Here is a 21,411-nt window from a genome sequence, read left to right as displayed (position 1 = left end):
TTCTTTAAAGTTCCATTCTTCTTTCTCTACCTCTGATTAAATATCATTAAATAAAAGAGCTCACGATTAGGCACTATGTTATTCTGTATAAATAATGTATATACATTTTAGTTTTATGAAGTACAATATGCAGATATATTATATATATTTGACTAAATGCAGTGCTTGTGATCACTGCTATAAAAAGTAGTACAGGGCTTCCCTGGTGGCGCAGTGGTTGAGAATCTGCCTGCTAATGCAGGGGACACGGGTTCAAGCCCTGGTCTGGGAGGATCCCACATGCCGCGGAGCAACTGGGCCCGTGAGCCACAACTACTGAGACTGCGCGTCTGGAGCCTGTGCCCCGCAACAAGAGAGGCCACGATAGTGAGAGGCCCACGCACTGCGATGAAGAGTGGCCCCCGCTTGCCACAACTAGAGAAAGCCCTCACACAGAAACGAAGACGCAACACAGCAAAAATAAATTAATTAATGAATAAACTCCTACCCCCAACATCTTAAAAAAAAAAAAAAGTAGTACAAAATGAGAGCTCCCTCATATAACAACATGCCTCCTAAAAAATTGCATTCAACTTAAGGCTCCTTCTCCAAAAATGTTGCTTTAGTCCAAGACCCAGGAATGTCTCTATGTGACCCATCTTTATAGTTGCACCATGAACCTCTTGAGGACAGAATATTTGTCTTTTCCATCTTTGTATCTCCATATCTAACACAGTGGCCTCCTCATTAATAAATGTTTGCTATTTGATAATCAGAAAAAAAGACAAAAACATTCTCAACAGACATCAGTACTTTACCAAGGTCAGAAAGCCATCAAGGTAAGGATAGGTAACTGGAAGCCTCTGTAAGGAGAGAGGAACCTGCCTCTCAGATATGGAAGCAATTTATTCTATTAGGGAATTTTAATTTTGTAAACCACCTTAAATTCATATGGGAAGCATATAAGACATAAATGCCAAGTATTTCATTAGAGAAACTGAAAAGCTGCTACATGAGATGCCTTTTCCTAAGATTCAATCATGTTTCCTTTTTACAAGTGTTCCTCGATTTTTCTGATACTAAAATTTCTAAGTTTCCACCTATAAATTGATACTGAAGCATATGTCGGATTTGTTTTGCCTCTAAGAAAATAAATGAAAACAAAACAAAACAAAACTGTGGTAGTCATTAGTAATATTCAAAACTATTTCAGGTTCTCCCCCATCTTGGGCACACCGTAGGACTGCACTTTCCTAGGCCTTTAAGTGAGAGCATGTGACTTGCTTTTGGCCAATGAAATGTGAGTGCAATGGATGCGTCACTTTAAGAGCCAACACACTTTAAGCGCCCAGGTGGAAAAGTACACGTTGATGAAGATTTCCATCAGCCTGGACCCCCGAGTGACTATAGTTAGCAGACACACACCACGGCCACACAGCCTGAGTGAGAAATTAACCTTTCTGCTACTGAAAATTTGGAGTTATGTTATTACCTAGTCTACCTAGATTGATACAAACACCAAGTCTGGCAAAGGGTTTTCAATTGGGGATCAAGAAATTCTGTTTTTTATCTCAGAGCAGGCCAATCCTCTTTTGCATCATAAATAATAATAGCAAGAAGTGAATCTCAATTCCAGCCTTTTAGGGCACCTACACATCAGCAATCCAGGTGATACACAATTTGTTTTATCTGCAACACAACCAAGTAACATCATTGGTAATAAGCTTTGCTATCACTACAGTCTTGACAAACACTAGGTTTTATTGAAAAGGCCGGATAACAAACAGCTCTAAAGGTCAAATTTTGCTGTTCTGTGTACAGTATCATCCTAATACCCTAAACCAGTAATAAGGAACGATTAAACAAACCAAAAAGGTTCTCTGTAATTTCAAGTGGCAATCAATGAGACTGTACATTGAAGCAGTGCAAAGTTCAAGCGCAAAGGAAAGTGAGAGTGTATACTGTAGCAGATATTACGTATAGTTTGGAGCAGTCTGAGCTTTTCTTTCCTTTTTTTAAAACAAAGTATAGCAATGTTAGAAATTTAAGAAATCATTATTGCTAATCTCTGAGCTGTCCTGAGGGAATAAGATACTGGCCTCTGAAAAATATTCTGCTACAAAATTCTTCTCAAGTCTCAGCAGAGAAGGGCTTGGAATGCGATGGGACAAAAGGCAGGCCTCGGCTCCCCTCCACTTTCTCGGGAGCATTCAGAGAGAAACACAGGTAGCCAGAGACGGTTAGACATGCCAACTATCACCTTTCACAAGAACTAAAACTCAAACAGAATGTCTTGTTCTTTTAGGCCCAAACAGCTCCTCCCTCCTCACTAAAAACACACAAAACGTGTGTCCTTTACTCTTCCTCCATTCTCTGAAACAGAAATCAGGGTATCTGCTTCAAACATCACTGGGGTGTGGAGGGCATTAATGAGCTTTCTTATCACAACCTCTGTTCCCAGAAGGGACACTTAACAAGCACCATCATTTATTTATGATCCTTTCATCTTAGGTCTCAACAGTTCATTTCAATTTTGAGCCCTCAGCATTTTCCCATTTCAGCAGCTTATACTTAGCAGAGATTTAAATTCCATACTACAGGGTCTCTTGGGCTCAGACCTGCCCCAAAGCATACGTTCCAAATCTCCTGAGACAGCCCATTGCAGATTGAAATCTATAAAAAGGCTGGATGAATTCCCTTGACACAGGCACTAAACCATGACTCTGATGACCAAATCTTGAAAGCCCAATTGAGTTCCAAATCCAGCTTTGCTGTTGAGGCACTGGTAGAACAGAATGTTAGGCTACTCACGTGACTGTCTTTGAACAAAACTCAATTCACCAAAATCAACACCAATACCCACCTCAGCCATGAAATTGAGCTGTGTTTGGGGGATTTCTGAAAACAGAAGGGAACCAACTGCCCCAGGCAAGATAAGCTCCAAATGGCACAGTCTAGAGAGTTGAGGACTATGCCAGAGCCTATGAAATCAAACTTTATTCCAACTTGCAGCATTTTAAATCATGAAGAAGCTTATGAGGCTAGAGACATGAGAACTCTTTAGTGACACTCACCTGTAGACAGCTCACTCAGTAAAAGGGGCCATGCTAGATCCAGGGAGGGAGACAAGGGCAAACACAAAGAAAAGAACAGTCTAGTCAAGTAGGGAAAACATACAAACTCACATAAACTAAGGTACATAAGGTCAGAAATAGCACTACATATTGTCCACAGAGATGATGACAGGCCAGGGTAACCAGGACAAGCTTTAGGGTGGTAGGATTTGAGCTGAGCTTGAATGACAGACTGGATTACAGAGATGTTGAAAGGCAATTCAGGCAGAGGCTCTGAAGCACGAATTACAAAGAGATGAAGACTGGTCCACTCTGGCTAGAGCAGAAGGTATCTGGCTAGAAATAATGGTAAGTGAGGACAAGACAGAATAGGGACAAACTGTGAACAGCCTTGAATGCCTGGCCAGGGGGTCAAAGCTTGATAATGGGGGACCAAAACAGGTCTGTGATCAAGGGACCTAGTCTAAAGGGTGCTTTGGAAAATGAATCTAATTCCAGTGTGCAGGATCAACAAGAATGAAGAGAAAACAAGGTTAGAAAACCCAACAGACACAACTGAAATCAAGAGACACCATAAATGAAGACAGTGGCTCTCCTTGACTCATAATTGAAACTAGGATTATAAAATTTATATATATATAAAGGACATTACTGGGTCAAATGGGGAAAATTAAATATGAACTATATATTGGATAACAGTATATATTAATGTTAAATTTCCTGAATGTTATGTTGTGGTTAATAATTAATTATGCTTTAATTAAGTATATTAGAGAATTATGCACAACATATTATATAAGACAATGTCTTTGTTCTTAGGAGAGGTCTGCTGAAGTATTTAGGGTTGAAAAGTTATGATGTCTGCAACTAACTCTCAAATGGTTCAGGAAAAAAGTATGTATCTAGAGAGATATAAAAGCAAGTGTGACCAATGTCAATAACTAGTGAATCTAAACACAAGATATAAGAAGGACTCTATGGAAAGAAGCACAGGTTTTAGTGACTGACTGGCTGTTGGGGGCAAGGAAGAAGGAGGAAAGGTTTTGCGTGTACATGACACAGAATACTGGTAGCACCACCGGAAAAGGGAAGCTAAGGGAAGAAACAGTTTTCAGGAGACATGTGCTGACTCTGGCTACGGATAAGAAGTGGCAAGAAGAAAGATACTAGAATGAAATGAGAAAGATACTAGAATGAAATGAGAAAGAAATGTCTTCGAGCAGTTGGGAAAAATAAGACTCAGGCCACACATCAGGACTAGAAATACCAATTCACGAACTACCTAAGTGGATAATAGTTTAAGTATGAGAAACAGATGAGATCTAAGATAGAAGCAGGACAGGGAAAAGAGTGAAGTGAGAGATGATTGACATCATAATTTACTGGTAGAAGGTGGGAAGAGAATAAGAGAACCAGGAGGGTTCTATGTGACAGAAACAAAGGTAGGAAAAGGATTAAGGCAGTGCTTCATGGAATGATCAACGGCATCAAATACTGCAGAAACACTAAAGAAGGTGAAGATTGGCAAATAGAATTAGGAAATAATCAGTGAATTTGGGGTAGAAGTGAAAACCAGGCTATAGGCTCCAGAAAAGGAACAGACGAAGTAGAAATGCAAGACTGGGTATAAATCACTCACACATGAGGAGGTTTACCTTAAATGAAATGGAAATGAAACGACAGTTAAAAGGAGCACTAGAAGCATGGGGAGAGCTGTATTCTGTAAGAGATTGGGACAATCTGGCGAAATTTGTAGTTATAGGAGAAGGAGCAAATAAAGGCACCTCGGAGACGAGTTGAAGAACCGAGATTATGCTGCATATTAGGGAGAGATAGGAAGAGGACTTAGTTCTAGAAATGGAATGGAATAAACCTTCCTTTAAGACAGGAAGAAAGGGTGAGTGAAGAGGTGAAGAGAGCAGCGGTAATAAAAAGAGGACATTGACAAAAATAATTTAGAAGCTGAGAAAGAAATCTCAAGATTAGAAAAAAATTGCCAGGGCAGCAGGAATTGAGTCATTTCTGGACCTTACACAGGCCTGCTACTCCAGCCACAACTGCTTAGGGGAATGGGGCAGCTATCCATGACAACCCAACGCAGAGTGTAACCGCCTGATGGGAATTCCTGACTTAAGGTGGAGACTAATTAAGAAGGACTGCGTTCAAGGTGACATTCCTCCTGTATTATGACAGGTCCTTTGCCTATATGAGTAAAAGACCATTTTCTACTATCAATAGAAGATATGCCTGAATTAGCAACTGCTCTACATGAGGGCAAAGGTAAGCTTGAAATCCCACTGAAAGAAAGTCCGCTGTTGGAAGACACCTTTAGACATTCTACAGGCGAGTACAGTGAGATTTGGTCCTTGCACCATCACTTTTCAAAAACCTTAGGAGATATGGACAGCAATTTCCTGACGTCATAGAGCAACTAAAAATAAACAGTTCTATAAACTGTAAAAGAAATGTGCAGCAGCAGCAAAACACTTCATAGAACTCATCTGAAGATAAGACATATGAGAAAGAACAATATTTTTATGGCCTTTTATTTCCTTTAAAAGACACGTGCAATAAAATAGTTGGGACTGGAATTACTTTACTGCTTTAGCAGGTATCCTCACAAATATTTAAAGAACAATATTAGAATGATAAGGCAAAAAATCATGATTACCCCAGGAGATGGAGAAAAAGCTTTTGATACATTTTAACACCCTTTCATGACTAAAAACTCTTCGCAACTAGAAAAAGAAGAAACTTCCTTTAACTTGATAAAGAATATTTACCCAAAAACTTGCTATACTTCAAATACTATATATACAGCAAATACTGACAAGATGAAGACTTCGCTTTGAAATTATGAACAAAATGAGATGCCCACTATCACCACTTCTATTCAGCATTACACTGGAGTTGCTAGTCAGTAAAGCAAGAAACAGAAAGAAAGCTACAGGATTGAAAAGAAATGGGCAAAATGTTTACAGATAAAATATCAGAATTAGTAAGTGTTTAACACAATCTCTGAATTCAACATCAACTTGCAGAAATAAAATGATGGATATATTATATAGCAACGATAAACAAAAAATGAATATTTAAAACATCATTACATAAAAAAACAGGTATCTAGGAATAAATTTAATAAAAGATATGTAAAACCTCTATGGGAAAAATTGTAAAAGTTCACTGAGAAACCTCAAAGAAGACCTGAAGAAATGGCTATACCATAACATGGATAAAACTTGATATTGTAAAAGCGTAAATTCTCCTGAAATGTTTTATAGATTCAATGCAATTCCAATCAAAATCCCAACAGGTATGCGTGTGTGTGCATGTGCGCATGTGTAACTTACAAATTGACCCTAAATTGCACAGGACCAAGCTCAACTTCCCATAGGACCCGCAACTGCCTCCTCCAGGTGTATCATCCTATAGGCCCCCCAAGTTTTCAGGTGTTAGGCATCTGGCATTCTGAGACAACTTCTAGAGACAGCTGGCACCCAAATAACAGACTACCTGGTATCCAGGCAGTTTGTCTATCTCCTCACTGGTAAGTCTGCTCCTGCAGTTGTCTGATAAATACAGAGGGCAGGGCTTCCCTGGTGGTGCAGTGGTTGGGAGTCTGCCTGCCAATGCAGGGGACACGGGTTCGAGCCCTGGTCTGGGAGGATCCCACGTGCCACAGAGCAACTAAGCCCATGCGCCACAACTACTGAAGCCCGCGTGCCTGGAGCCCGTGCTCCTCAACGGGAGAGGCCACCGTGATGAGAGGCCCGCACACTGTAACGAAGAGTAGCCCCTGCTCGCCTCAACTGGAGAAAGACCACGTGCAGCAATGAACACCCGATGCAGCCAAAAATTAAAAAAAAATTTAAATAAAAAAGAATATAGAGTTTCTTTTAAAAAAAAAAAAGAAAGGGCATTGGGAGAAGGGGGCGGGAAGCCACTCTACCAGAGACAGGCCCTGACACACCTTGCCATGGTGACAATGGGAGGATGGGAAACCTGTGCCTCCTCTTCTCATGCTTGGGAATTCCCAAGCAAAGCCTATCCCTTAATCCATGAGCTGAGAATGGCTTGGTAAGCAACAGGTGGCATCCCCAAAGGAATCCACTTTGAAACCAGGTGTTAACCCCAAGGTTAACACCTTGTATTTCACAATTTTAAAAAAATTGTTTTAAAATAATAATAGGGCCTATAGAAAGCATTCCTCTGTTCCCTCCATATTCTCAAGTCTCTTTAAGTCTTAACTTTTTTTCCCCACTAGTACAGAAGGAAACTAGAGCTATGGCTCTCCTTGACAGAAATTACCAGATAGCAGCACCTTTAACAACTGACAAGCCTAAAACCACTCTAATTGCCTGCAAAGAGGAGGTTGAGAGGTCTCTGAAGTTTCTAAAGTCCTTTCATATGAAAAGGGAGAGTAACCACCTCAAAAGTATCAGTCAGTCCCGGAAGTCTTGTGAGGCTATCAGGGAGCCCCAAGTCAAGTATCTACAAAAGGAATGGGGTTCTGTGATTCTCTTGCACCAAGCTGCTCAGGGAGCCACACAGCCAAGCCACATGTTGAGAGAGAAAACTGTACTCCATTCCAACACCCATTGCATTAGCCCAGAAAATGCTATCTGAGAACCCTGGGAGAGTTAACTGAGACTGAAGATCCTACTGGAAAATGAAAGTGCTCTAGATGGCAATGATGGATCTAAAAATAACCTATCTCGTCATGATGAAAACAGATTAATAAAGGATCACGGCATAGCAATGGGTAGTAGTCTCCTAAACATCATTATCTCCCTCTAAGGGCCATGGATCATTGTGACAATAATCAGTGGAAGAAAAACCAGGACCAAGCAAACCTAAGATGCACCAAGCTCCACCAATGAACAGCACTGGGTACAGCATGTGCCCAGCTGGATAAAATAAATGTGGCAGCTCCTAACCCCTTGCTGGCTATCTCCCATATTTAATTTGGCACATGAGGACATAAGCCATGTCACAGTTATGGTAGCAACACAAAACTGAAAACGTGTACTTCGGACCACTTCAGTTCTGCCTGGCAGGCTTCCCTACAGAGTATCACCTGACCTCAAACTATGTTACTGATGTCTTAGTCACTATATTACTCTTTAGAAAAAGGGTACATTTTACTAGCTAAGTTCAAAACCATGATGTGTTTATTTCAAAGCTTCACTGTCACTGGACTATGCCTGAGAAACTCATTTCAAAATCAATACAAAACTATTTGTCTCACCATTGGCCTGGTAGCCATCATTGCCCTAAACCAAGAAGTCCGTCTGTGAAAACATGAACCATAATATAGGCCCAGTAATTATCCTGTGTGTGTTAAAACTGGTAACAAATCTCAGCAAAATACTCCCAAAACTATTAAACTTATGTTATTAAGTTTAATAACTTAGGTTCTAGGACTATCCCTAGAGTAAAAAAACCAAAAGAAAGAACATGAAGGTGTACAGATGGCTAGAGATGTCCAAAGTTCTTAGTTTCCTAGTAACCCTGGTTTGGGAGAGAAGGTTACCTTATCCATATGGAAGATCAAATCCAATTCACAAACATTTTCGAAACACTTATCCAGAGTCTCCACAAAAACCTAGGAAACAAGGAGAATTAGATACACAAGTCACATCTTCATAAATGTCACATCTGAAAGTAAAGGGGGCAGTCAAGATACTATTTACCTTATGATAAATCTCAAACCCCCGCCCCCCCCAAAAAAAAAACCCACCGCAAACCTCCCAGCACTAGCTGATCACCCTACTTATCCCAATTTGAAGGGGACAATTGAGGACAGGACAATCTTGTTTTCAGTATAGCAATACAACCAGCAGACACATGAGGCTTTCTTTCCCCCTTTATAAGATGCCAGCTGATATAAAAGAATAACGATCAATAAGCATCTGTTCCCCTTGTAACAGGACACAATTGGAAACATTGGTGGTTATATTATCAAGGCTTTGACTGGAATGTCATATTTGAGAATGATGTGCATGGAATCAGATATGACCTGAGAGCTTTAAGGAACTAAAGTTGACTTTATGAAGCCAATGTTAATAAAAATGTTTTGGAAAAAAAAAAAAAAAAAAGAATAACGAAGTAACAGCTACTTATAATACTATGTCCTTTCCCCAAGCCTCCACATATACATGTAAAAACATTTTTCATTATCATGGTGCTAACATACTCTGTCCTGCTAATTTCAATGAACATTAACTTCAAAACACTTTTCCATGAATCAACTTAATTAACATGCTTACGATTTTAATTTACTTTAAATATAACATTTAAACAGAAAATTTATATACAAATTTATAATTTGTATATTATAAATACTTTATAATTAAGCTATAAGGGTATAGCTTAATGAATTTTCAGAATGAGCATATCATGTAACCACCATCCAAATATTGAAATGGAACACTACCAGTTCCCTAGAAGCCCCCTTCATGCCCCCTCAGACCGTATCCTCTCCAAAGGTAACCACCATCCTGACTCCTACCATCACAGTTTAGTTTTGCCTGTCCTTGAATTTACATAGAAGGCGTTATACATCATGTACTCTTTTCATTTGGCTTCTTTCACTCAACAATGTTTGTGAATTCTTCCATGTTGTTGCATGTCATAAAATCTTGTACATATTCACTGCTGTACAGTATTTCATTCTTGAATTTATTTATCCATTCTCCTATAGACATTTGAGTTTTTTGTTTTTGACTGGGTACAAATTGATATAAATGGAAACTATACTTCCAACCACTCTGGAAAACTATTTGACATTATTTACTAATACTCTGTGATCCAGCAATTCTACTCCTAGGTACATACTCAAAAGAAATGCATACAAATGTATGCCAAAAAACACATATAATAATTTCATAATAGCATTATTTATAACCCTATACATTTTTAACAATGACTGAAAATCCACTGTAAGGATAACATACATAAATATGGGTTTTCAGTCACTGTACTGGGCAGTGAGCCCTTAGAATCCGGCAACTCAAGTCCTTCAGTTTGAGGAAATTTCATCAAATAATTTTGTTGAGAATTTCCTCCCTTCCATATTCCTCATCTTTCTTTTTTTGGAGCTGTTTATATTGGGGTATTCGACCTCCCATTTTCTTATCTTTTCTGTCTCATTTTCCTCTCATGTTTTTAATTTTTAAGAGATCATTCTGCTCTGTGTTTCCTGTTTATGAGCCCATTTTTGTTTGTCTTCCTTTATTTCTCTGTGGCTTAGAGATAGGGGGCTGTTTGCTTTATTGTTAAAATGAGTTGAATTTTACTGTTGGTTTTAGTCTCCATTTTCCATGTCAGAGCCTTTCCTCAGATGTCTGATTATCCTTGTTTTTTATTCATAAGAATTAAAGGCTGATTGGAAGCTCTGTAATAATGGCTATTTGCTGGGAATCCTACCCTCCACCACGGCCCTGGGCTTTTAAATTTCATTTTCCTTAGATTGGTCAGATTTCCCAGAGGAATTTTACAATCTCCTGCCTAAAGAGTAAAAGACTAGCTGTCAGAAATTTGGGAGCTGAGTGGCAGGAAAAGGGTTGGAAAGTTAGTATACAACATTCACAAGGCATATGTTCACTTAATCCCCCCGACTTGTACCATCGACTATGTCTAGAATTGGAGAAAGGACTCAGGGATCTAACTGGTTCTCAGCTTTCCTTGACCACTCCACACCCACACCACAGTGAGACTCTGTACAGCTAGCTTTGTGCCTTTTGAGGGTTCCAAAGTGTGTAGCAGGTTGGCTGTCAGCTTTCTCTACTGCTGGCCTGGGGTGTGACCTCCTTGGACCAGCCAAGTGAATACCAGGCATTCATACTCTTCCCTTCTTTCAAACAATTCCTTGCTACTGTCTTCTCTCCTGTTCTCTCTGTCCTTGTGGGTATGTATGTTCTTTTAAAATTCATGTTCTATAGTTTTAAAGGAAGAAAATGAACTTAGAAGTGTGGGAGCTCCCAAGAGGACTTTTTAAAACATGAAACTGACAAAATCTAAAATTCTTAAGAAAATAAAATGTGAAAGAATACCAAGAACATTTGGACAAACAATGATAATAAGAAATGACTGGTCTTACTAGGTATCAAAATTCATTGTAAAGCTTTGGTAATTAAAGGAGTGTAATACTAAGATAGAAATGAAAGTATGGATCAGTGGGACAGAATATAAAATACTGAAACATATACATGTTTATAAGAAAACAATTTTTTTTTCTGGATGGGATAAATCATTTTCATTACTATCAAAGGCATAAACACGAGTTGGAAATTTGTTAAAAGGTCAAAGTTCATTAAAAAAACCTACTGTAAATTAAGGTAATGTAGATTAAAATGATGTAGATTAAAATGCATCATCTGTCTCTTAAATAAAGTAATACTTCCCATAAAAAGCAAAGGTGGGCTTTTGCCTTAATGCTGAATAACGCTGGTTCTAGAATCCTGTGCAAGTCTGAGCAAAAATGCATTCTCTGAAAATTGTTTTCCACTTATTGTGAATGTCAATAGATCAAGTTCAAAGACAAGGCATGATTAAAAACTGCCATTGTCTTAAATTCTACAGGCTATGAATTTCAGATAAGTTTCACCAAAAAGTCACAGTTGACAAAACCAGTGAAGCACAGGGACACAGCACAGACACTTTGGGTTTTGAAGTTTGAGAAAATTGAAGTAGAAAGTTGATTTTGTGCGGAATACTTTTACATGCTCTAGGAAGACCCAGAATCACGACAGCTGTAGCAGTCTGTGAAAAAGTCACTATAGCCTGCTGTCACCAAGTTGCCTCCATATCTGTAGCTCCCATACCGGGTGCCAGCATTCATGTAGCCTCCAATGGTTGGCACCACCAAATCCTCTTCCTCTCCCTCTACTGCAGATGTCCCCTCCTCTGCCCTGCCCTGGTAGGTCTGGGAGTAGAGGCACTTCATTTTGCATGGAGCCTCCCATGCCAAGAAAATACAATTTTTGATAAAGATGGGAAAATTGATGGGAAAAAGATGATCTAGACAATAAATAGTGTCAGGACAAATGGCTATCCTTTGGGGTAAAAAATATTGTACCTGGGCTTCCCTGGTAGTGCAGTGGTTGAAAGCCGACCTGCCGATGCAGGGGACACAGGTTCGTGTCCCGGTCCGGGAAGGTCCCACATGCCGCGGAGCAGCTGGGCCCATGAGCCATGGCCGCTGAGCCTGCGCGTCCGGAGCCTGTGCTCCACAACGGGAGAGGCCACAACAGTGAGAGGCCCGCGTACCGCAAAAAATATATATATATATAGTACCTATCTCAATACAGATATATAAATACCTTAAAGATATTGAGCTAAATGTAAAAAAAACTAACAAAGCAATGGCAGATCCATTTTATGCCATCTGGGTCTCTCTTGGAAATGATTTAGTCATTCTGTGGGATGCTTCTGGTTAGCTGACACTGTTCAAAGCAGCAAGTGGAGATGCTGCCTAGCGCCAGGACACGTGAGGAGAAGCAGCCCATATTTCTCAGCAGCACTGTGCCAAGGGGCTGTTTTCATTTCATTTCATTCAGAGGGTTAATGAAATTAAGATTGGTGTATTAGGGGCTTCCCTGGTGGCGCAGTGGTTGAGAGTCCGCCTGCCGATGCAGGGGACACGGGTTCGTGTCCTGGTCCGGGAAGATCCCACATGCCGCAGAGTGGCTGGGCCCATGAGCCATGGCCGCTGAGCCTGTGCGTCCAGAGCCTGTGCTCCGCAACAGGAGAGGCCACAGCAGTGAGAGGCCCACGTACCGCAAAAAAAAAAAAAAAAAAAAAAAAAAAAAAGATTGGTGTATTAGTCTGCTTGGGCTGCCACAACAAAATACCACATGGTAGTAACTAAGTCTGTGTGGCTTAAACAACAGACATTTTCTCACAGTGTTGGAGGTTAGAAGTCCTAGATCAAGGTTTGGCAGGAGCAGTTTCTCCTCCTGGCTTGCAGACAGCTGCCTTCTCCCTGTGTCCTTGAATGGCCTCTCCTTGGTTTGTGCATGTGGAAAGAAAGAGATCTCTGGTGTCTCTTCCTCTTCATAATTATAAGAACACCAGCTGCATGAGATCAGAATCCCACCCTTAGGCCTAGTTTAACTTACTTCCTTAAAGGCCCCGTCTCCAAATACAGTCACATCGGGGGTTAAAGGCTTCAACATACAAATTTTGGGGGGACACAATTTAGTCCATAACAATTGGGTTCTCAGTAGGCTAGTGATCCAGAATAAGATGGAATAGCTCCAGAAAAGACATCCCCAGATAGAGATCAAAATGAACAGTCAGATGTATCTGTTTCTCCTAAAGCTTTCTCAAAACATCATTATTCAAGATCATAATCAAGGTCAAGAGAAAGGAAACAAAAGTCACATAATGTAGGAAGAAACCACAGGAGCCAGAACATAATAAGCAAACAGCATGCTAATGCATGAAGGGACTGAAACGAAGGTGCTACAGACTCAGATGGCAAAATAACATGACATGAATCTAAAACTAAATTAAGAAACAAATCTGGGGAATAAAATGACAAGGAACATTCTTCTCACAAAGGAAAAGAGCAACTAAATTCATCTGCAAATGGTGAGAACAGACACAAATACAAAGAATGAAAGTCACCAAGAGGCAAAAGTCATTCAACATCTAAGTCTCATAAAAGGCATCACCTTAGTAGAAGCAAGGAATGGAAAAGGTCTTGATCCTACAAGGTTGGAAAGGGCAGACAAATTACAAGAAAAGGAAATGGTGTAAAAACAAAAACAAGAAGAAACAGCTGCAGCTACTGGAGATTCTGTTCTCAATGTTACTGCCCTGTTGCCATCAAGAACACAAGTAACTCCTCAGGTAGCTACAGGGGCTCAAAGGGCAGCCCCACAAGCTAAACCTTTGGCAGAGATCAGAATAGCCACATTTAGCTATTATAACACAGCAGCTGTGACTCCAATGAAATTCGCTGAACAGAAATAAAAAGGAAAACACTGGATATAGTTCAGCTGATGAAGAAAGTTACAAGACTCTGAAGCAACAGGAAGTACTATGTGGAAATCTAGATGCTCAGTATGAAAAGATCATAAACTCATACACAAAGAGGAGTAGGATTGGGTCTCACTCTTCAACGCGAGGAATGGATACAGGTTGAAAAAGATCACACATTTAAAGTATGGGAGGGACTTCCCTGGTGGTCCAGTGGTTAAGACTCCATGCTTCCACTGTAGTGGGCATGGGTTTGATCCCTGGTTGGGGAACTAAGATCCCGCATGCTACAAGGCACGGCCAAAAAAAAAAAAAGTATGGGACTTACAGAGTTCTTGTTCTGAAGTCAGGTCCTTGTGCACCAAACAGCTAGCATTCTAATTTGCATGGATGTCATGCTGACTTTAGTATATTGAAAAATGATTTTTACCACAAAAAAGAAATGATAATTTTGTGACATGATAAAAGATGTTAGCTTGATATGGTGGTAATCATTTTGCAATATATAAGTATATCAAATCAATACACTATACATCTTAACTTTACACAATGTTATGTGTTATACATCAATTATACCTTGATAAAGCTGGGGGAAAAAAGAAAAACATCATTTTTTGTAACTATTAAATCAATGATACTGGTGTTAGTGTTGTAATCAGGTTAAATCTACTTCTATCAAACTTGATAGGCGGGGACTTCCCTGGTGGTGCAGTGGTTAAGAATCCAACTGCCAATGCCGGGGACATGGGTTTGATCCCTGGTCCGGGAAGATCCCACATGCCATGGAGCAACTAAGCCCTTGCACCACAGCTACTGAGCCTGCGCTCTAGCGTCTGCAAGCCACAACTACTGAGCCTGCGCACCACAACTACTGAAGCCCGCGTGCCCTAGAGCCCACATGTCACAACTACTGAGCCCACATGCCACAACTACCAAGCCTGCGTGCTTCAACTACTGAATCCTGCACACCTAGAGCCCGTGCTCCGCAACGAGAAGCACGCGCACAGCAACAAAGAGTAGTCCCTGCTCACCACAACTAGAGAAAGCCCACGCGCAGCAACGAAGACCCCGCGCAGCCAAAAATAAATAAAATTTTAAAAAACAAACTTGATAGGACAATATTTTTTAGCTCATGAATTCTACTTTTCAAATATATAAAAGCTGCACATGGGATAAAATCTCACACAAATTTTTTTGCATCCACTGTCTTGTGTACCTTTGTTAACTTTTTACAGTTATTTTCATCTCTTGAAACATGAAAGAAATGTTATGTAGATTTCTTTAGACAATCTGGCCAACGTGCTACATAATCAAGCACAAATAAGCTGGGTGGCGATAATAATAAAAATGGTTTTCTCAAAAGAAAAAAAAAGCAATGGCAATACTGGAGAATATTTTTATATACCTTCAAGCTACAAGAAGAAAGACAAGCAAACCTAACTATATAAAGTTAAAAGACAAATGGACTAGGAGAAAATATCTGCAATAAATATAACAGAAAAGGATTAGTATCCATAAAGTTAGGAAAAAAACAAACGCTTACAAATGAATAAAACAAATGAGCCGGACTTCCCTGGTGGCGCAGTGGTTAAGAATCTGCCTGCCAATGCAGGGGATACTGGTTTGAGCCCTGGTCCGGGAAGATCGCACATGCCATGGAACAACTGAGCCCATGCGCTACAACTGAAGATCCCACATGCCATGGAGCAACTAAGCCCGTGCGCCACAACTACTGAGCCTGCGCGTCACAATTACTGAGCCCACGTGCCTAGAGCCCATGCTCCACAACAAGAGAAGCCACCGCAATGGGAAGCCCACACACCACAACGAAGAGTAGCCCCTGCTCGCCGCAACTAGAGAAAGGCCGCGCACAGCAACAAAGACCCAATGCAGCCAAAAAATTTAAAAATAAATAAATAAATAAATAGATTTAAAAAAACAAAAACAAATGAGCCATTAGAAAAGTGGACAAATGCTATGGTCAGACATTTTCAAATACAAAATGACTGGTAAACAGTAAAAGATATGTGGCCTCACTAGTATTCAAGCATGTTAGGGAAAACAACAAATTTCTATTTTTTCACCCATAAGACGGCAAACATTTGAAAATATCCTTAATATTTAAAGCTGGTAAGGTTATGGGGAAATAGGACTTCGGGGAGAGGCAATTAGGCACTATCTAACAATTTAAAAAGCACACATCTTTAATTAAAGCAGCAATTCCAATTTTAGGAATCTATCCTAAAGAAACTAACACACGTGCATACAGATGCATGTGCAAGGATATCATTGCACAATAATTTGCAATAGGAAGAAACTGGGAGAAACCTGAATGCCCACAGGTAGGGTACTGAATAAAAGATTATAAATAAAAGACTATGATATATTAATATTGTGGAAAATCATGCATCACTAAAAAGCATATATGAAGTGGAAAAAGCGCCAAGACTTCTAAGTGATTAAAAAAGCAAGTTGCAGAACTATGTATGTAGTGAGATTACTTTTTACTTAAAAATTAAATAACGTATGTGACATGTGTGTGTGTGTCTGTGTGTGTACATGCATTAAAAGGCTTAATAGTGGCTACCTCTAGAAAGAGGAGTGGTATATGAGAGGGGAATGAATGCTAAGGGGGAGGACTTCTCCATTATACTTAATATATTTACTTAATATATTTAATGACCTATATGGGAAAAGAATCTAAAGAGTAGATAATATGTATATGTATAACTGATTCACTTTGCTGTACAGCAGAAACTAACACAACATTGTAAATCAACTATACTCCAATAAAAATTAATAATAATAAAAAAGGAATGGAATACTGATACATGCTAAAGGAATGGAATACTGATACATGCTACAACAATAGATGGATATTGAAACTATTATGCTAAAGAAGCCAGTCTTCTGTGGTCCTTCTGTGGTCCAGAAGGACCACATATTATACAAATCTATTTTTATGAAATGTCCATAATAGGCAAAACTATAGATACAGGAAGTAAATTAATGGTTGCCTAGGGCTGGAGTTAGGAGGCAGTTGGAGGGAAATGGGAAGTGACTATAATGAGTAAGAGGTTTCTTTTTGGGGTGATGAAAATGTTCTAAAGTTGGTTGTGATGATGGCTATACAACTCTGTGAATATACTAAAATCCACTCAATTACACACTTCAAATGGATAAACTGTATGGTATGTGAATTATATCCCAATAAAACTGTTTTAAAAAAAACCTTACTTTTTTAAATAAAAAGAATATATCCAGGTACTACTTGTATAATTTAAAAAACCCAAAACAATGTACTTGAAATTCCAAAAAGGGGCCTACATTTATACAGAAATTTAAGTTAAACTAGAAGTAGCAAAACAATGGGAGACTGAATAATTTGAAGAAACTGGAACATGATACAGAGAAAAAGAAACTCAGTTCCATATCTCAGAATATACTGAAATAAATCTTGTGTGTGTTAAAAAGATTTAAATAATCTTTGTGCTAAAAACTTATTAAAACATTTTTTAATTGAAAACAAATGATTTGGAATTTTGTCCCAATTGGAAGATAAACTTATGACTAGTGAAGAAGTAGAGGAGATAAACATAAAGTGGATAGTTTCAACTATGCTGAAGTGCAAATAATGAAGAGCGTAAAGTAAGAATTAGAGGGACGGCTGTATAATGGTAAAGAAATATTTGTGAATATAATGATGAATAAAAGCTTAATATCCTGGGCTTCCCTGGAGGCGCAGTGGTTGGGAGTCCACCTGCTGATGCCGGAGACATGGGTTCGTGCCCCGGTCCGGGAGGATCCCACATGCCGCTGGGTGGCTGGGCCCGTGAGCCATGGCCGCTGAGCCTGCGCATCCGGAGCCTGTGCTCCGCAACGGGAGAGGCCACAACAGTGAGAGGCCTGCGTACCGCAAAAAAAAAAAAGCTTAATATCCTAAAACTCCAGAATAAACCATGGGATATTAGGACCTTTTTTGAAAAACAAAACAAAACTGTAATGTAAGATTTGAAAGGAATAAATAAATGCAAAGAAATGCTACTTTAAATTCACTTCTAATTAAAATCCAACAGGGACTTTTGGGACCTTTACAAATTATTCAAAAATGTATAAGGATGAATAAATGGTTATAACTATTGGAGAATATTCTGAAAAAGAACCGCACCCAAGGGGAATAACCGGTCTTACTGGGATATGAACCTATATTAACAACAAGTAAAACAGTGCAAAATTAACACAGAAAGAGAAACATAACTCAGTGGAACAAAGTGAAGAGTAAACACTAAATAGCGAGTGATTACTGTGCACTAGGCATACACGGGTGTACTCTGGGGATACCTCAGTCAGCAAGTCACATTCTTGTCTGGGTTATGTTCTGGGTGTGAGAAGAATGAGGCAGATAAACAAGATCTTTTCCATTGTCACACATGCTCTGAAGGAAGTAAATAGGATGATGTGATGGGGGTTATTTCAAACAGAGTGTCAAGAAAGTCTCTCTGAGGATTAACATTTGAGCTGAGTCATGAATGAAGAAGCCAGTCTTTTGAAGAGCTGAAGAGGGAAACACCTGGGAAAAATCACTCCCGTGGATAGAACAGGTGCAAAGGCCCTGAAGCAAAAATGTACTTGGACCTGAGGAGCAGAAAGGCGGCTGGAATGGCTACAGTGAAGGTGACAGTGTATATGGTGAGATCGGACAGAGAGAGACAAAGGAGCCAGACCATGTCGGGCCTTGCAGGTTGTGATAGGGAGTTTGGATTTAACTCTAAACTTAACATATTATACATTAAGGTTTCTTCAACAAGGGGAGGTATAAATGGATTATTCACATTTAATAGAATTGTTTAGAAAAAAGTTAGTTTTAAAATAAACAAAAATATACAAAGAATTACTTTTTCATTGACTATAAGACAAACCATTATTTTTGTATTAACAAAGAAAAAAATGCTGTCAATTGTAACTGTAAGATATCATCTACTGTAATATACATCCTCATGTTAGTTATTAAAGTGTGAAAAAAATGTGTATCTTACAATAGATGAAATATAATATTATAAACCAGGAACTAGACTTAACTGGACAAATGTTTCAATTATATTACAAAAGGTTTACATGAAAAAGAACATTGTAAATTCACACATGGGGGGTTCCCTGGTGGCGCAGTGGTTGAGAGTCCGCCTGCCGATGCAGGGGACACGGGTTTGTGCCCCGGTCCAGGAAGATGCCACATGCTGCGGAGCGGCTAGGCCTGTGAGCCATGGCTGCTGAGCCTGTGCGTCTGGAACCTGTGCTCCGCAACGGAACAGCCCACAACAGTGAGAGGCCCATGTACCGCAAAAAAAATAATAATAATAAATAATAAATTCACACATGGGAAAAGTTGGCATGATTAATAAAAATAAAAATTCAGACATTTCTGAGGTACCACTCACCTCCGAGTAGAAATTAAAAATGACGTATTTCAATGCTGGAGTTAGGAAGAAACATAAACTCATATACTTCAGGAAGCATTATAAATTAATATAACCTTCCCGAATATCTATCTAGCAACATGAATTATAATTAGAAATATTAATCCCTTGACCCAGGAATTTCATTGGGGTGTGAAGAGACACAACAGTTTGCATAAAGACTTACAGCAGTTATATTTGGGTTAATTAAAAAAAAGGAAAATGAAAACAATCAAACTAATAAAAAAAAGGAAAATGGAAACAATCAAACCATCTAGTATCTGTTCTACTGCTCTGCCACCTGGATCAGCTGAGAATACTCATTTTACCCATCCCCCATTGAAATGTTCTGCTTTGATTTACTCTTGAAATACAGAGGTTATGAAAAGGTGAGAAGCAGAAAATGCACAGTGGTCCATTCCTCCTGTCCATGTTCCTCCAAGACAGCCAAAGGCTAATGCCCCAACTACGGTGAGCTCTAAGTTTCCCCAGAATCACTCACATGAGCTTGCCCTCAGACTTCCTCAGAAAGGCCTCTTGTAAAACCCTCAGGGATACTGAAGTCAGATGGTGACACTGTTCAGCTTATCTTCTTGCGGGAGCTTTCATCTAGTAGTGGCAAATTATCCTTTCCTTACACAACTACTTACACTCAGTTTTTCCAAACTAACAAAGTATCATTTAGGGAATATACATCACATGATAAAACTATAAAGAGAAGCAAAGCAATGATCAACTTAAAAGTCTGAAGAAAGGGACTTCCCTGGTAGTCCAGTGGTAAAGAATCCACCTTGCAATGCACGGGATGCAGGTTCGATCCCTGGTTGGGGAACTAAGATCCCACATGCTATGGGGCAACCAAACCCATGTGCCACAACTACTGAGCTCGAGTGCCTCAACGAGAGAACCCACGTGCTGCAAAAACTACAAAGCCCACTCACTCTGGAGCCCACACGCCAAAACTAGAGGGAGAAAACCCACACACCACAAGTAGAGAGAAGCCCGTGAGCCGCAATGAAGACCCAACACAGCCAAAAAAAAAGAAAAATAAAAGAAGGAAAATAAATAAATAAAGTCTTTAAAAAGTCTGAAGAAGGATGCAATGAACAAGGGGGACGGAACTGAGGAGGGACATACAGGGGCTTTGAGGTACTAGCAATGTACTATTTCTTAATCTGGGTGAGAGTTTCATTTTATTGGCATTCCTCAAACTGCACAGGCATGTTTTCCGTAGTTTTTGTATAGACGTTTCACAATAAAAATTATTTAAAAAACAGCAATAATCTTATTGGGATTCTGATTGGGTGTTCAGTAATTTATAAGCTGGAAGTACAGCTGACACTTGACCAACACAGGTTTGAACAGTGCGGGTCCACTTACACTCAGATTTTTTTCAATAGTAAACACTATAGTACTATACAATCCCCAGTTGGTTGAATCTGAAGACGCAGAACCACGGATATGGAGGAACCGTGTACACGGAGGAACTGGGTATACAGGAGGGCCTACTGTAAATTATATAGGGATTTTCGACAGCACGGTGGGTCAGCACTTCTAACCCCTGTGTTGTTCAAGGGTCAACTGTACTGACAGTTTAAAAGTTTTTTCCACAGGCAAAGCGTATGTTTTATTCATTTATTTTGCTCTTTTATCATATTTTCAGTAGAATTTTAAAGTTTTCTTCATATAGATCTTACACATTTTTTACATTTATTCTTGGGTATCTTAAGGAAGGTTTTCCTACTGTGAATGGGCCCCTTTTAAATATTATATTTTCTAACTTATTATTGCTAAGGGAAAGCTATTAGTTTTTATACATTAAACTTGTATCCAGTCCCTTACTGAACTATATTGCTCATTCTAATTGTTTTCCAGTTGATTGTTTTGGAATTTCTAGGTAGATAATAATTTCATCTGCA

At 39.4% G+C, this 21,411-nt stretch overlaps 1 protein-coding gene and 1 pseudogene across 4 annotated transcripts in view; one reads left to right on the top strand and one right to left on the bottom strand.

The window, feature by feature from the left end:
• Nucleotides 1-21,411, bottom strand: part of AP3S2 (adaptor related protein complex 3 subunit sigma 2) — a 58,502-nt gene that overhangs the window by 21,720 nt on the left and 15,371 nt on the right. For all 4 annotated transcript variants that reach the window (XR_009542338.1, XM_060158824.1, XM_060158838.1 and 1 more), the window contains exon 4: nt 8,587-8,658. Coding sequence is in view for 3 of the 4 variants with exons in the window: in XM_060158824.1 (XP_060014807.1) it covers nt 8,587-8,658 (72 nt within the window). In the remaining variant the exon portion in view is untranslated. The remainder of the gene's footprint in view (nt 1-8,586; nt 8,659-21,411) is intronic.
• Nucleotides 9,512-13,765, top strand: LOC132514676 (arginine/serine-rich coiled-coil protein 2-like; annotated as a pseudogene).

The sequence above is a fragment of the Lagenorhynchus albirostris genome, chromosome 1, assembly GCF_949774975.1.
Source record: "Lagenorhynchus albirostris chromosome 1, mLagAlb1.1, whole genome shotgun sequence".
In the NCBI taxonomy this organism is placed as follows: domain Eukaryota; kingdom Metazoa; phylum Chordata; class Mammalia; order Artiodactyla; family Delphinidae; genus Lagenorhynchus; species Lagenorhynchus albirostris.
This window is presented reverse-complemented; position numbering and strand designations above follow the sequence as displayed.